The sequence below is a fragment of the Melanerpes formicivorus genome, unplaced genomic scaffold (genome assembly GCF_026170545.1).
Source record: "Melanerpes formicivorus ecotype bairdi unplaced genomic scaffold, bMelFor1.0.p_v2 SCAF_2138, whole genome shotgun sequence".
NCBI classification, from domain to species: domain Eukaryota; kingdom Metazoa; phylum Chordata; class Aves; order Piciformes; family Picidae; genus Melanerpes; species Melanerpes formicivorus.
Genome location: NW_027144489.1, coordinates 2586 through 17844, shown reverse-complemented (window position 1 = coordinate 17844; position 15259 = coordinate 2586). Strand labels below are relative to the sequence as shown.

The 15259-nt window shown below is 63.7% G+C and overlaps 2 protein-coding genes and 1 long non-coding RNA gene across 3 annotated transcripts; all 3 read left to right on the top strand.

The window, feature by feature from the left end:
• Positions 1-213: 213 nt before the first annotated feature.
• Positions 214-3091, top strand: LOC137461418 (uncharacterized). Its single transcript, XR_010993371.1, has 3 exons — positions 214-223; positions 1008-1130; positions 2992-3091. It is a non-coding gene; the product is annotated as an uncharacterized lncRNA (long non-coding RNA).
• A 366-nt stretch (positions 3092-3457) lies between these two features.
• Positions 3458-6749, top strand: LOC137461420 (cleavage and polyadenylation specificity factor subunit 6-like). The gene is made up of 3 exons (XM_068171160.1): positions 3458-3638; positions 4113-4265; positions 4584-6749. Exons 2-3 carry the CDS (start codon positions 4145-4147, stop codon positions 5279-5281), a joined length of 819 nt encoding a protein of 272 aa, XP_068027261.1. The 5' UTR covers positions 3458-3638; positions 4113-4144; the 3' UTR covers positions 5282-6749.
• A 1437-nt stretch (positions 6750-8186) lies between these two features.
• LOC137461421 (histone-lysine N-methyltransferase 2B-like) lies at positions 8187-13879 on the top strand. Its single transcript, XM_068171161.1, is given in 10 exon segments — positions 8187-8239; positions 8458-8577; positions 9083-9159; positions 10494-10671; positions 11192-11302; positions 11699-11765; positions 11767-11783; positions 12530-12659; positions 13531-13734; positions 13736-13879. Coding segments are annotated over 7 exon segments (777 nt in total). The 5' UTR covers positions 8187-8239; positions 8458-8577; positions 9083-9159; positions 10494-10495; the 3' UTR covers positions 13808-13879.
• Positions 13880-15259: the final 1380 nt, after the last annotated feature.

Sequence of the window (15259 nt, the reverse complement as noted above, 5' to 3'; positions counted from 1 at the left end):
CCCCAGCGCCCCTGGGTGCCCACCCAGCACCCACGGGTGCTCTGCTGTGCCCTCCCTGCAGCGCTGTGAGCACTGTGGGCGCCCCGGGGCCACCGTGTGGGTGCTGCCTGGCAGCCTGCTTGGCCAACTACCACTTCATGTGTGCCCCGGCGGCGCCGGGCGGCCTTCCAGAGGGACAAGAAGGTCTACTGCCAGCGCCACACCCGCCTGCTGGGACGGCACTGTGAGCACCCAGGGGTGCTAGGAGGGGTTAGGGGGGGGGGGCCGAGGGTGGGTGCCTGGGGCAGGGGGGGTGGCACCTAATGGGTGCTCTGGGGCGCCTAAAGAGAGGCTTGGGGGCTTAAAGGGGTGGTATGGGGCCTCAAAGTGAGGGGTTTGGGGCCTTAAAGTGGGGCATAAGAGGTGGCAGAGAGCACCCATGGGTGCTGAGTGAGGGTGGAGGGCACCCAGGAGTGCTGGGTAGCACCTAAAGGGGTGGTTTGGGGGGCTTAAAGGGGGATTTGGGTTCTTAAAGTGGGGAGTTGGGGGGGGGGTGGGAAGGTGGCTGGAGGGCACCCATGGGTGCTAGGAGTGGTCAGGGGGAGCACTCATAGGTGCTGGGTGGGCACCTATGGTGGGGGATTGGGGGGGGGGTGTCCTGAAGGGGGGATCACGGGGGCCCCTGGGTGGGGGGTCAGCACCCATGGGTGCCGCCCAGCGAGCTGGTAAGGGAAGGGAAGGGAAGGGAGAAGGAGGGAAGGGAGGCGAAAAGGAAGGCAGAGGCCAAACTCGGGGTGCTGGAGAGGGATCCCTGGATTTGGGGGGGGTCAGCACCCAAGGGTGGGGCTCAGCACCCATGGGTGCCCCCCAGGAGCTGGTGAGGAAGGGGAGAAGGAGGGAAGGGAGGGGGGAGAAGGAAGGCAGAGACCAAACTTGGGGTGCTGGGGGGGGGGGTGTCCCTGGATTTGGAAGGGGGGGTCCCCCAGCACCCACGGGTGGGACTCAGCACCCATGGGTGCCCCTGCCAGGAGCTGGTGAGGGACGAAGGCTTCGCGGGTGCTGCGCCGAGTCCTGGTGGACTTTGGGGGCCTGAGCCTGAAGAGGAAGTTCCTGGGGGGGGCTGGAACCAGAGGCTGTCAACATGATGATAGGTGAGGGGGCAGCGGGGGGGCAGCAGCTGCCTGCAGTCCCACGGGCGGCCACGAGGGGGGAGGTGAGGAGCAGGGGCAGGGGGCTGGGAGGGACTGGTGAGCACTGGGAGGGGGTTATTGGGTACTGCCGGTCCGTACTGCTCCGTGCTGCTCCGTGCTGCTCGGTACAGGTCCGCACTGCTCGGTGCTGGTCAGTACTGCTCCGTGCTGGTCAGTGCTGGTCAGTGCTGGTCCGCACTGCTCGGTACTGCTCCACACTGCTCGGTACTGCTCCGTACTGCTCAGTACTGCTCCGTACTGCTCGGTGATGGTCCGTACTGCTCGGTACTGCTCCGTACCTGCTCGGTACTGGTCCGCACTGCTCGGTACTGCTCCGCACTGCTCGGTGATGGTCCGCACTGCTCGGTACTGCTCCGTACTGCTCGGTGATGGTCCGTACTGCTCGGTACTGCTCCGTACTGCTCGGTGATGGTCCGTACTGCTCGGGTACTGCTCCGTACTGCTCGGTACTGGTCCGCACTGCTCGGTACTGCTCCGCACTGCTCGGTGATGGTCCGCACTGCTCGGTACTGCTCCGTACTGCTCGGTGATGGTCCGTACCTGCTCGGTTACTGCTCCGCACTGCTCGGTACTGGTCCGCACTGCTCGGTACTGCTCCGCACTGCTCGGTGATGGTCCGCACTGCTCGGTACTGCTCCGTACTGCTCGGTGATGGTCCGTACTGCTCGGTACTGCTCCGTACTGCTCGGTGATGGTCCGTACTGCTCGGTACTGCTCCGTACTGCTCGGTACTGGTCCGCACTGCTCGGTACTGCTCCGCACTGCTCGGTGATGGTCCGCACTGCTCGGTACTGCTCCGTACTGCTCGGTGATGGTCCGTACTGCTCGGTACTGCTCCGTACTGCTCGGTGATGGTCCGTACTGCCTCGGTACTGCTCCGTACTGCTCGGTACTGGTCCGCACTGCTCGGTACTGCTCCGCACTGCTCGGTGCTGGTCCGCACTGCTCGGTACTGCTCCGTACTGCTCGGTGATGGTCCGCACTGCTCGGTACTGCTCCGTACTGCTCAGTACTGCTCGGTGCTGGTCCGCACTGCTCGGTACTCGCTCCGTACTGCTCGGTGATGGTCCGTACTGCTCGGTACTGCTCGGTACTGCTCAGTACTGCTCGGTGATGGTCCGTACTGCTCCGGTACTGCTCCGTGCTGGTCCGCACTGCTCAGTACTGCTTGGTACTGCTTGGTGCTGGTCTGTACTGCTCGGTACTGCTTGGTACTGGTCTGTACCGCTTGATGCTGGTCAGTACGGCTTGGTGCTGGTCAGTGCTGGTCTGTACTGCTTGGTACTGGTCAGTACTGCTTGGTGCTGGTCAGTGCTGGTCTGTACTGCTCGGTACTGGTCAGTACGGCTTGGTGCTGGGTCAGTGCTGGTCCGTACTGCTTGGTACTGGTCAGTACTGTTTGGTGCTGGTCAGTGCTGGTCTGTACTGCTCGGTACTGGTCAGTACTGCTTGGTGCTGGTCGGTGCTGGTCTGTACTGCTTGGTACTGCTGCATGCTGGTTGGTGCTGGTCAGTACTGCTCGGTACTGCTTGGTACTGCTCAGTACTGGTCCATAGTGCTCGGTACTGCTCAGTACTGGTTCGTACTGGTTCGTACTGGTCAGTACCTCTTGGTTCTGGTCAGTGCTGGTCGGTACTGCTCGGTGCTGGTCGGTGCTGGTCCGTACTGCTCGGTGCTGGTCCATACTGCTTGGTGCTGGTCAGTACTGCTCCGTGCTGGCCTGTACTGCTCCATGCTGGTCGGTACTGGTCAGTACTAGTCGGTACTGGTCTGTACTGGTCTGTACTGTTGGTCTCTGCAGGCTCTATCCGCATCGACAGCCTGGGGGCTCTGACTGAGCTCTCAGAGTGCAATGGGAGGCTGTTCCCAGTTGGATACCAGTAAGGGACTGGGGGGGGACTGGGAGAGGCTGGGAGGGCACATGGAGGGACTGTGAAGGGCCTGGGAGAGACTGGGACGGTGGATTTTGTGCTCTTGGGGCCATAGTGAGATGCACTGGTCCATACTGGTCTATACTGGGAGGCCCTTGAGGACATAGAGGGAGGCCTGGAGAGCCTCTTAAGCCATACTGGGAGGCACTGGGGTGGATTATGGGGGTCCTGGGGCCATACTGGGCCATACTGGTTTATACTAGGAGGCCTTTGAGAACATAGAGCGAGGTGTGGAGACTCTCCCAGGGCATACTGGGAGCCCTTAGGCCATACTGGGGAGGGCACTGGGGTGTACTGGGAGGGCCTGGGGGTGGATTATGGGGGTCCTGGGGCCATCCTGGTCCCTTACTGGTATGTACTGGGACAGGTGCTGGAGGGCTGTACTGGAGCACCAGGGACGCCAGGAGGCGCTGCTGGTACCGGTGCCCGGATCCTGGAGCACCACCCCTGGGGGGGCTGGCTGGAGATGGGGAGAGCCCCCTGGGGCACCCTGAGGAGAACAGGACCATCGCCCATGGTACTGGGAGGGGACTGGGAGAGGGCTGGGAGGGGACTGGGAAGGACTGGGAGGGGACTGGGAGGCACTGGGAGGGGATTGGGAGGGACTGGGATGCCCTGGGAGGGGATTGGGATGCCCTGGGAGGGGACTGGGATGCACTGGGAGGGGACTGGGAGGGGATTGGGAGGCACTGGGAGGGGATTGGGAGGCACTGGGAGGGGACTGGGAGAGGACTGGGATGCACTGGGAGGGGCTGGGAGGCACTGGGAGGGGATTGGGAGGCACTGGGAGGGGACTGGGAGAGGACTGGGATGCACTGGGAGGGGACTGGGAGGGGCTGGGAGGCACTGGGGAGGGGATTGGGAGGCACTGGGAGGGGACTGGGAGAGGACTAGGAGGCACTGGAAGGGGATTGGGAGGGACTGGGGGGTCTCTGGTCCATCTGTACTGGTCCTTACTGGTCCATACTGGTCTAACTCTCTCCCTATGCAGGTGCCAGCCCAGGCCCCGCCCCCAGCCCTGGCATGGGAGGAGCCAGCGAGGCCCCACCCCCATCCAGTCCCCGCCCCCGCGGGGCCCCGCCAGGGCTCAGCCCCAGCCGCAGACCTCCCCCCGGGGGCTGCTCCAGACCCCTGCCCTCCCCTGGTGAGAGGCACTGCAAGGCCTTTGGGGACCTCTGGGGAGCTTGGGTGACCCTTAGTGACCTTTAGGTGACCCTTAGGTGGCCTTTGGGTGACCCTTGAGGACCTTTAGTGACCCTTAGGTGACCCTTGAGGATATTTGGTGACACTTGAGGACCTTTGGTGACCCTTAGTGACCTTGGGCGTCCCTTGAGAGCCTACGGTGACCCTTATTGACCCCTGAGCACCTTTGGTGACCTTTGGTGTCCCTTAGTGACCCTTGGTGACCTTAGGTGACCTTTGATGACCCCTGGTAACCCTCCTGTTCCCCTCCCCCCTGCAGGTGGTGGCAGCCAGGCGGTGGCCAGGCAGGTCCTGACCGTGGGGGACCCTGAGTTCCACCCCCCCAGGAGGCCACCCAGGGGACCCCAACCTCCCCTGAGGCCACCCAGGAAGTCACCTCCAGGTGAGGAGGAGGAGGAGGAGGAGGAAGAGGAAGAGGAGGAGGAGGAAGAAGAGGAGGAGCTGGTGGCAGCTGAGGGGACACCGATGGAGCTTGGAGGACCACCAATGGTCCTTGGAGAGCTACCAGCAGCATCTGGAGGACCAAGGTCACCTGGAGGGCCACCAATTGCCCTTGGAGGGCCACCAACAAGCTGGAGGGCCACCAGCAGCATCTGGAGGACCAAGGTCACCTGCAGGGTCACCAATGGCCTTTGGAGAGCCACCAGCAGCATCTGGAGGACCAAGGTCACCTGCAGGGTCACCAATGGCCTTTGGAGGGCCACCAGCAGCATGTGGAGGACCAAGGTCACCTGGAGGGCCACCAATGGCCTTTGGAGAGCCACCAGCAGCATCTGGAGGACCAAGGTCACCTGCAGGGTCACCAATGGCCTTTGGAGGGCCACCAGCAGCATCTGGAGGACCAAGGTCACCTGCAGGGTCACCAGTGACCCTTGGAGGGCCACCAGCAGCATTTGGAGCACCAAGGACCTTTGGAGGGCCACCAGCATCCTTTGGAGGGCCACCAGGAGCAACTAGCAGGTCCTTGTCCCTTGGAGGGTCACCAGCAGCATCTGGAGGACCAAGGACCCTTGGAGGGCCAGCAATGGCCCTTGGAGGGCCACCAATGTCCTCTGCTGGTGGCCAGGAGCTGGCCCTGGAGGACTTGGAGGTCAGCGAGCTGGCCCTGGCCAGGCTCTTGGGGGCTACCTCGGGGCCACCAGCAGGGGGGCAGCAGCGAGGAGGAGGAGGATGCTGATGGTGGCCTCCATGGGGTTGGGGACCTCCATGGGGTTGGGGACCTCCATGGTGGCCTCCATGGTGGTCCTGGTCTCCATGGAGGCCCTCATGGTGCTGGGGACCTCCATGGTGGTCTCTGTGGTGGTCCTGGTGGCCTTCACGGTGGAGAACTTCCTGGTGGTGATCTCCATGGTGGCCTCCATGGCCTTGGGGACCTCCATGGCCACCTCCATGGACCTCTTGGTGGCCCTCACGGCATTGGGGACCTCCATGGTCACCTCCATGCTCCTCCTGGTGGCCCTCATGGCCTTGGAGATCTCCAAGGTGGTTCTCCAGGACCTTACTCCAGCTTGACCCGGAGGGTGGTGACCTCCCAGGAGCCACCAGTGGCCCAGGGTCCCCTCCTGGTGGCCCACATTGACCAACTGGATGGGCAACAGGATGGACCTCCAGGGCCACCACCCCCAGGGCCACCCCCAGAAGGTCCTCCCCCACCTCCTGCCACCACTGAGGACCTCCCCATGGACATTTTGGACTTTGTCCTCAGGAACATGGCCACAGGGGGTGGCCCCAAGGGGCCTGGGACCAACCTGGAGGTCAATGGAGGACCTCCTGGGGGGGGCTGGTGGCACCTCCTGGGGCCCCCAGAGGGACCAAGGTGACCACCTAGGAGGTGCCACACATGGGGACCTTCTGGGGTGGCCACAGAAGCCATGGAGATGCCACCCAAGGTCACCTCCTTGATGGACATGGAAGCCATGGAGATGTCACTAGGGTTGGTGCCACCCATGGGGACCTCCTGGGTGGCCACAGAAGCCATGGAGATGCCACCCCAGGTCACCTCCTTGATGGACATGGAAGCCATGGAGATGCCACCAGGGTTGGTGTCACCCATCTGGACCTCCTGGGTGGTCACAGAAGCCTTGGAGATGCCACCAGGGGAGGTGGAAGCCATGGGGACTTCCTTGGTGGCCACAGAAGTTGTGGAGATGCCACTCAAGGACTTCTTCTGGATGGTCCTGGAGATGCCACCAGGATTGGTGCTACCCATGGGGACCTCCTGGCTGGTCCTGGAAGCCTTGGAGATGCCACCAAGCACCAGAACGGAGAGGTCCTGCAAGCCAGGGGAGAGAGACCCTGGGTGGCCCCCTGGGAGGCGACCTCCAGACCACCCAAGAGGTCCTTGGAGACCACCCCAGAAGCTGGGGGCAAGAGGCCAAGGCTGGAGGTCACCAAGGAGGAAGAGGAGGAGGAGGAGAAGATGGACACCAGGTAAGGACCATGCCCGTTGGGGTCCATCCCCATTGGCTCCTTCCCGGCTGGGTCCATCCCCGGCTGGGTCCATCCCCGGTTGGGTCCTTCCCCGTTGGATCCTTCCCTGTTGGGTCCTTCCCGGCTGGGTCCATCCCCGGTTGGGTCCATCCCCGGTTGGGTCCTTCCCCGTTGGATCCTTCCCTGTTGGGTCCTTCCCGGTTGGGTCCTCTCTGGTTGGGTCCATCCCGGTTGGGTCCATCCCCATTGGATCCTTCCCCGGTTGGGTCCTTCCCGGTTGGGTCCTTCCCGGTTGGGTCCATCCCGGTTGGGTCCTTCCCGGTTGGGGTCCTTCCCAGTTGGTCCTTCCCGGTTGGGTCCTTCCCGGTTGGGTCCTTCCCGGTTGGGTCCTTCCCAGTTGGATCCTTCCCTGTTGGGTCCTTCCCGGTTGGGTCCATCCCGGTTGGGTCCTTCCCGGTTGGGTCCTTCCCAGTTGGGTCCATCCCCGTTGGATCCTTCCCTGTTGGGTCCCTTCCCTGTTGGGTCCTTCCCGGTTGGGTCCATCCCCGTTGGATCCTTCCCTGTTGGGTCCATCCCCATTGGGTCCTTCCCTATTGGGTCCTTCCCTATTGGGTCCTTTCCTGTTGGGTCCTTCTCTGTTGGGTCCTTCCCCGTTGCATCTTTCCCGGTTGGGTCCTTCCTGGTTGGCTCCTTGCCCATTGGGTCCATCCCGGTTGGGTCCTTTCCCGTTGGGTCCTTCCCGGTTGGGTCCTTCCCGGTTGGGTCCTTTCCCGTTGGGTCCTCCCCGGTTGGGTCCTTTCCCTTTGGCTCCTTGCCCATTGGGTCCATCCCGGTTGGGTCCATCCCGGTTGGGTCCTTTCCCGTTGGGTCCTTCCGGTTGGGTCCATCCCGGTTGGGTCCTTCCCGGTTGGGTCCTTTCCCGTTGGGGTCCTTTCCCGTTGGGTCCTTCCCGGTTGGGGTCCTTCCCGGTTGGGTCCTTTCCCGTTGGGTCCTCCCCGGTTGGGTCCTTTCCCTTTGGCTCCTTGCCCATTGGGTCCATCCCGGTTGGGTCCATCCCGGTTGGGTCCTTTCCTGTTGGGTCCTTCCCGGTTGGGTCCTCCCCGGTTGGGTCCTTTCCCTTTGGCTCCTTGCCCATTGGGTCCATCCCGGTTGGGTCCATCCCGGTTGGGTCCTTCCCGGTTGGGTCCTTGGGTGCCAGCCTTGGTGCCAGGGCCACCCATGGGTGCTCCTTGCCCCCCTTCCCCCTCCACCTCCCCAGGGCCACCCCAACCCTTCCAGGACCTTCTGGACCTCAAGGAGGACCCAGAGGACCTCAGCGACCTTGGGGAGCTTGGGGTCAGTGCCCTCTATCCTCCCTCTGACCTTGGCACCCACCCATGGTTGCCAACCACCCACCCATGGGTGCCAACCATCGCTGGGTGCCACTCCTCAGGTCGCCTCCAGCCAGTGACGGAGTCTTTGAGCACCCTTGGGCTACCTATGAAGGTAGGAGGGGCACCCAGGTCTGCCAGGGTGGGTGAGGAGCACCCAAGGGTGGCACAAGGGTGGGTGAGGAGTACCCAGGGGTGGGTGAGAAGCACCCAGAGGTGGGTGAGGAACACCTAAGGGCGGCACAAGGGTGGGTGAGGAGCACCTAGGGGGGGAGGGGCACCCAGGGATGATCTCATTCGCCTTCTTGGGTGCCACCCATGGGTGCTCCCCAGGTGCCAGCTCCGAGGAGGATGCCCCCAGGGCCCCTCCCAGCCCTGTGCCCCCCAGGCCCCAACTGCGCTTCGAGATCAGCAGCGAGGATGGACTGAGAGTGACCTCTGCCACCATAGAGGGTACTGGGAGGCACTGGGAGGGGACTGGGAGGCACTGGGAGTGGACTGGGAGGCACTGGCAGTGAACTGGGGAGAGACTGGGAGGGGCTGGAAGTGGATTGGTGGGACAGGGAAGGACTGCAGGTGGACTGGGAGGCACTGGGAGTGGACCGGGAGGCACTGGCAGTGAACTGGGAGAGACTGGGAGGGGACTGGAAGTGGATTGGTGGGGACAGGGGAGGGACTGGAAGTGAACTGGGAGGGGAGTGGGGAGGGCACTGGGAGGGGGCTGGGGAGGGACTGGGGAGGGCACTGGGAGGGGACTGGGGAGGGCACTGGGAGGGGACTGAGGAGGGGACTGGGAGGCACTGGGGGGGACTGGGGAGGGGGACTGGGAGGAACTGGGGAGGGCACTGGGAGGGACTGAGAGGCAATTTTGAGGGCGCTGGGAGGGGACTGGGAGGCACTAGGGGTGGGATACTGGGAGGCACTGGGAGCATACTGGTCCATACTGGGACACCCCCAGGGGCCTGGCGTGGAGTCATCGAGAAGGTGCAAGAGGCCAGAGCCAGCGCCCCGGGCTGAGGAACCTCTCCTTCGCTGGTCTGCACTGGGGGGCGGGGCTGGGGGCTACTGGTTTATACTGGGAGGCACTGGGAGGAGGGCTGGGGGCTACTGGTTTATACTGGGAGGGGGGCTGGGGGTTACTGGTTTATACTGGGAGGCACTGGGAGCGGGGCTGGGGGCTACTGGTTTATACTGGGAGGCACTGGGAGGAGGGCTGGGGGCTACTGGTTTATACTGGGAGGGGGGCTGGGGGCTACTGGTTTATACTGGGAGGCACTGGGAGGGGACCTGGGGGACACTTGGGGGTGGCTTAGCGGGGTCCAGGCTGCTCCCTCCTGGTCCCTATTGGTCTATACTGCCCCCTGCTGGTCCGTACTGGTCTGTGCTGGTCCCCATTGGTTCTTGCTGGTCCATGCAGTGCGGAGTGGCCGCAGGGGAGCAGGGGGGAAGGGACCTGGGGGACAGCTGGGGGTGGCTTAAGAGGGCTCTGGAGTGCCCCCTACTGCTCCCTGCTGGTCTGTACTGGTCCATACTGGTCCGTGCCGGTCCATACTGGTCTATGCTGGTCCATACTGGTCCATGCCAGTCCTTACTGGTCCTTACTGGTCCATAACAGTTCAGTCCTTACTGGTCCGTACCAGTTCTTACTGGTCCTTACTGGTCTGTACCAGTTCTTACTGGTCCTTACTGGTCCATAACAGCTCTTACTGGTCCGTACCAGTTCTTACTGGTCCTTACTGGTCCGTAACAGCTCTTACTGGTCCGTACCAGTTCTTACTGGTCCTTACTGGTCCCTAACAGCTCTTACTGGTCCGTACCAGTTCTTACTGGTCCTTACTGGTCCGTAACAGCTCTTACTGGTCCGTACCAGTTCTTACTGGTCCTTACTGGTCCCTAACAGCTCTTACTGGTCCGTACCAGTTCTTACTGGTCCTTACTGGTCCGTAACAGCTCTTACTGGTCCATACCAGTTCTTACTGGTCCTTACTGGTCCGTAACAGCTCTTACTGGTCCATACCAGTTCTTACTGGTCCTTACTGGTCTGTAACAGCTCTTACTGGTCCTTACTGGTCCATGCCAGTCCTCACTGGTCCGTGCCAGTCCTCACTGGTCGGTACCGGTCCTTACTGGTCCGTGGCAGTTCTTACTGGTCGGTGCCGGTCCTTACCGGTCCGTGGCAGTTCTTACTGGTCGGTGCCGGTCCTTACTGGTCTGTGGCAGTTCTTACTGGTCGGTGCCGGTCCTTACCGGTCCGTGCCAGTCCTCACTGGTCGGTGCCAGTCCTTACTGGTCCGTGGCAGTTCTTACTGGTCGGTGCGGGTCCGTGCCGGTTCTTACGGGTCCGTGCCGGTCCTTGCTGGTCGCTGCAGGCATGAGCGGGCTGCGGCTGCTGGGCATGCAGCACGATGCTGTCACCTTCCTGGTGGAGCAGCTGCCAGGGGCCGGCTCCTGCCGGGGCTACAGGTTCCGGTACCACCCCCGCAGGGACCCCCCCCGGGCCCCCCAGAGGAACCCTTCCGGCTGCGCCCGGGCAGAGCTCTACCTCAGGTAGGGCTGGATGGGCTGGAGGGAGAGGGGGGAGGGGCACCCATGGGGTGCTGGGGACCTGGCCACACCCCCTCCTCACCTCACCCCACCCCCATCCCAACCTGACTCCCCCTCCACCCCCCATGGCACCCTGATCCTCCCTAAACGATCCTGATGCCCACCCCCCCCCCGCAAGGGCACCCATGGGTGCTGGGATCCCCCCCATGGCACCCTGACACCCCCCAAACCACCCTGACTCCCCCCCCCACCCTCGCCATGGCACCCTGTTTCCCCCTCCCCAAACCACTATCAAACTCCCCAAACCCACCCTGACACCCCCCCACCCCCCGCCAAAGGCACCCATGGGTGCTGAGATCCCCCCCCATAGCACTTTGACCACCCCCCATGGCACCCTGACCCTCCCCTTTGAAACCACCCTGACCCCTCTGAAGGGCACCCATGGGGGCAGGAGGGGACAGGGAGGGCAGGGAGCAGTAAAGGCTGCGTGTGACCCTCGCTCTCCCTCTGGTGGCCGCCGCAGGAAGTGCACCTTCGACATGTTCAGCTTCCTGGCCTCCCAGCACCGCTGCCTGCCCCGGGGCCCCCCCCCCAGGGAGGAGGAGGAGGACGAGGTGCAGCTGAAGCCCACCCGGTGAGGAGGGGGGGAGGGGAGGGAAGGGGGTGTAGGGCAGAGTGGGTGTGGGGCTAAGGGGGCTGGGGGTTGTGGGGCAGAGGGGGCTGTAGGGGGTGAGGAGGGGGACTGGGGCTTATGGGTGGGAGGCTGGAGGTGTGGGTGCGGGTCTCAGGGGGCTGAGGGTCATGGGTGGGGGGCTGAGGGATGGGGGGGGCGCTGCTGAGGGGTGTGGGTGGGCAGCTGGGGGGTCTGGGGGGGGGAGGGGTCTCAGGGGTGGGGGTGCCCTGGGTGGGGGTCTCAGGGTCAGGGTGCCCTGGGTGGGGGTCGGGGGTGCCGTGGGTCGGGTGTGGGGGCCTCAGGGCTTGGGATGCCCTGGGTGGGGGTCTGGGGGCGCCCCCCTGACGCCCCCCCAAGCCGCGCTGCCAGCCTGGAGCTGCCCATGGCCATGCGCTTCCGGCACCTCAAGAGGACAGCCAAGGAGGGCCGTGGGGGTCTACCGGTAAGGGGGGAGCTTGGGGACCCCTCTGGCAGCCCCCCCGGACCCGCCCTGACCTCCCCCTGCCCGCCCCCTGCCCACCGCTCCCTGCCCTTCTGCTCCCACCTAGTGCAAGTTGCAGTTCTGGCCGCAGCCACCAGGGGGCTCCCCCGAGGTTCCTTTTAGACCTTTGCTGCCCCCTCCCTGCCCCTTCCCTGCCCTCCTCCTGCCCCCTTCTCTCCCCTTTTGCCCTCTCCTCTCCCCTCCCCTCCTTTCTTGACCTTCCCCCTCCCTTTGTGCTCACTCTTCTTTCTTCCCTCCTGCTCCTGTCCCTTCTCCTCCCTTCCTGCGCCCTCCCTTCCTGCCCCCTCCCTTCCTGCCCCCTCCCTTCCTGCCCCCTTCTCTCCTGCTCCCTTTCCTCTCCCCTCCTGTCGTCTCCCATCCCATCCTGCCTCCTCCTGCCCCCTCCCCTCCCGTTTGCCCTTTCCTGTCCTCTCCCCTCCCCACCCTTCTTGCTGGCCCTCGGGTGGCCTTTGGTGACCTCTGGGTGGGGTTGGGTGACCCCTGGGCGGGGTTGGGTGACCTCTGGGCGGGGTTGGGTGACCCCTGGGTGGGGTTGGGTGACCCCTGGGCGGGGTTGGGTGACCCCTGGATGGGGTTGGGTGACCCCTGGATGGGGTTGGGTGACCTCTGGGTGGGGTTGGGTGACCCCTGGGCGGGGTTGGGTGACCTCGGGCGGGCTTTGGTGACCCTTGGGCGGTGGTCTCCAGCTCGGCCATCCACGGGAGAGGTCTCTTCTGCAAGAGGAACATCGAGGCCGGGGAGATGGTGATCGAGTACTCCGGGATCGTGGTGCGCTCCGTGCTCACCGACAAGAGAGAGAAGTTCTACGACAGCAAGGTTGGGGCTGCCCCCGGGGGGCGCCGGGGAGGCTTCTCTCCTCCTCCTGCCCTCCTGCTCCTCCTCTCCTAACCTTCGCTTCTCCTAACCCCTCCTAACCTTCTCTCCTCTTCCTCACCTCCTCCTTCCCTTTTCCTCCTCTTCTCCACTCCTTCTTCCCTCTTCTTCTCCCCTCCTCCTCTGTCCCTCTTCCTCCTTCCCTCGTTCTTCCTTCCTCCTCCTCCTCCCCTCCTCCTCTCCTCCTCCTCCTCCCCTCCTCCTCCCCCTTCCCTCCTCCTCCTTTTCTCCTCCCCTCCCCCTCCTTCCCTCCTCCTCCCCTCCCCCTCCTCCTCCCCTCCCCCTCCTCCTCCCTCCCCCTCCTCCTCCCCTCCCCCTCCTCCTCCCCTCCCCCTCCTCCTCCCCTCCCCCTCCTCCTCCCCTCCCCCTCCTCCTCCCCTCCCCCTCCTCCTCCCCTCCCCTCCTCCTCCTCCCCTCCTCCTCCTCCCCTCCTCCTCCTCCCCTCCTCCTCCTCCCCTCCTCCTCCTCCCCTCCTCCTCCTCCCCTCCTCCTCCTCCCCTCCTCCTCCTCCCTTCCTCCTCCTCCCCTCCTCCTCCTTCCCTCCTCCTCCTTCCCTCCTCCTCCTTCCCTCCTCCTCCTTCCCTCCTCCTCCTTCCCTCCTCCTCCTCCCCTCCTCCTCCTCCCCTCCTCCCCTCCTCCTCCTCCTCCTCCTCCTCCTCCTCCCCTCCTCCCCTCCTCCCCTCCTTCCCTCCTTCCCTCCTTCTCCTCCCCTCCTCCCCTCCTCCTCCTCCTCCTCCCCTCCTCCTCCTCCTCCTCCCCTCCTCCTCCTCCTCCTCCCCTCCTCCTCCTCCCCGCTGTGCTCCCCCCCCGGCAGGGCATCGGGTGCTACATGTTCCGGCTGGACGAGGGGGAGGTGGTGGACGCCACGATGCACGGCAGCGCGGCGCGCTTCATCAACCACTCCTGCGAGCCCAACTGCTACTCGCGGGTGATCCAGGTGGAGGGCGCCAAGCACATTGTCATCTTCGCCCTGCGCCGCATCCTGGCCGGCGAGGAGCTCACCTACGACTACAAGTTCCCCCATCGAGGAGCCCTCGGCCAAGCTGCCCTGCAACTGCGGCGCCAAGCGCTGCCGCCGCTTCCTCAACTGAGCCGCGCCGCCGCCGGGGGGGCGCCACGGGGGGGGCCGGGGGCCGGGGCGCGGGAATAAAGTCCTGGCCGGATGGAGAAGTTTCCGGAGGGGTCTGGAGTCCATGCGAAGTGCACGGAGGGCGTGGGGAGACGTCTCAGAGGTTCCTCTGAGGTTCTCCTGGAGGTCTGCCAAGGACCCAGAGGTGACAGGGAGCAAGTTATGGAAGGCTGGAGAGGCTCTGGAGGGGTCTGGAGTCAATGTGAAGCACACAGAGGGCATGGGGAGATGTCTCAGGGGCTCCTCTGAGGTTCTCCTGAAGTTCTGGAGGTCTTCAGAGGACTCAGAGTCACCAAAAGCTGACAGGGAGCAAGTTATGAAAGGATGGAGAGGTTCTGGAGGGGTCTGGAGTCAATGTGAAGCACACAGAGGGCGTGGGGAGATGTCTCAGGGGTTCCTCTGAGCTTCTCCTGAAGATCTGGAGGTCCTTAGAGGACCCAGAGGTGACAGAGAGAAAGTTATGGAAGGCTGGAGAGGCTCTGGAGGGGTCTGGAGTCCATGTGAAGCACACAGAGGGTGTGGGGAGATGTCTCAGTGGTTCCTCTGAGCTGCTCCTGGAGGTCTGCCGAGGACACAGAGGTGACAGGGAGCGAGTTGTGGAAGGATAGAGAGGATCTGGAGGGGGTCTGCAGCACCTGAAGGTTGTGGGGAGATGTCTCAGAGGTTGCTCTGAGGGTCTCCTGAAGTTCTGGAGGTCTTCAGAGGACCCAGAGGTCACCAAAAGGTGACAGGGAGCAAGTTATGGAAGGATGGAAAGGTTCTGGAGGGGTCTGGAGCAGCTGGAGGTCATGGGGAGATGCCTCAGAGGTTCCTCTGAGGTTCTCCTGGAGGTCTGCCAAGGACCCAGAGGTGACAGAGAGCAAGTTATGGAAGGCTGGAGAGGCTCTGGAGGGGTCTGGAGTCAATAGGAAGCACTTGGAGGTCAGGGGGAGATGTTTCAGAGGCTCTCCTGAAGTTCTGGAGCTCCTCAGAGGACCCAGAGGTCACCAAAAGCTGACAGGGAGCAAGTTATGGAAGGATGGAGAGGTTCTAGAGGGGGTTGGAGTCAATGTGAAACGGCACAGAGGTCATGGGGAGATGTCTCAGAGGCTCCTCTGAGGTTCTGAAGTTCTGGAGGGATCTTCTGAGGACACAGAGATGACAGGGAGGGAGTTATGGAAGGCTGGAGAGGTTCTGAAGGGGTCTGGAGTCAACCTGAAGTGGCACAGAGGGCATGGGGAGATGTCTCAGGGGCTCCTCTGAGGTTGTCCTGGAGGTCTGCCAAGGAACCAGAGGTGACAGGGAGTGAGTTATGGAAGGCTGGAGAGGTTCAAGAAGGGGTTGGATTCAATGTGAAGCGCACAGAGGGCGTGGGGAGATGTCTCAGGGGTTCCTCTGAGCTGCTCCTGAAGTTCTGGAGGTCCTCAAAGGACCC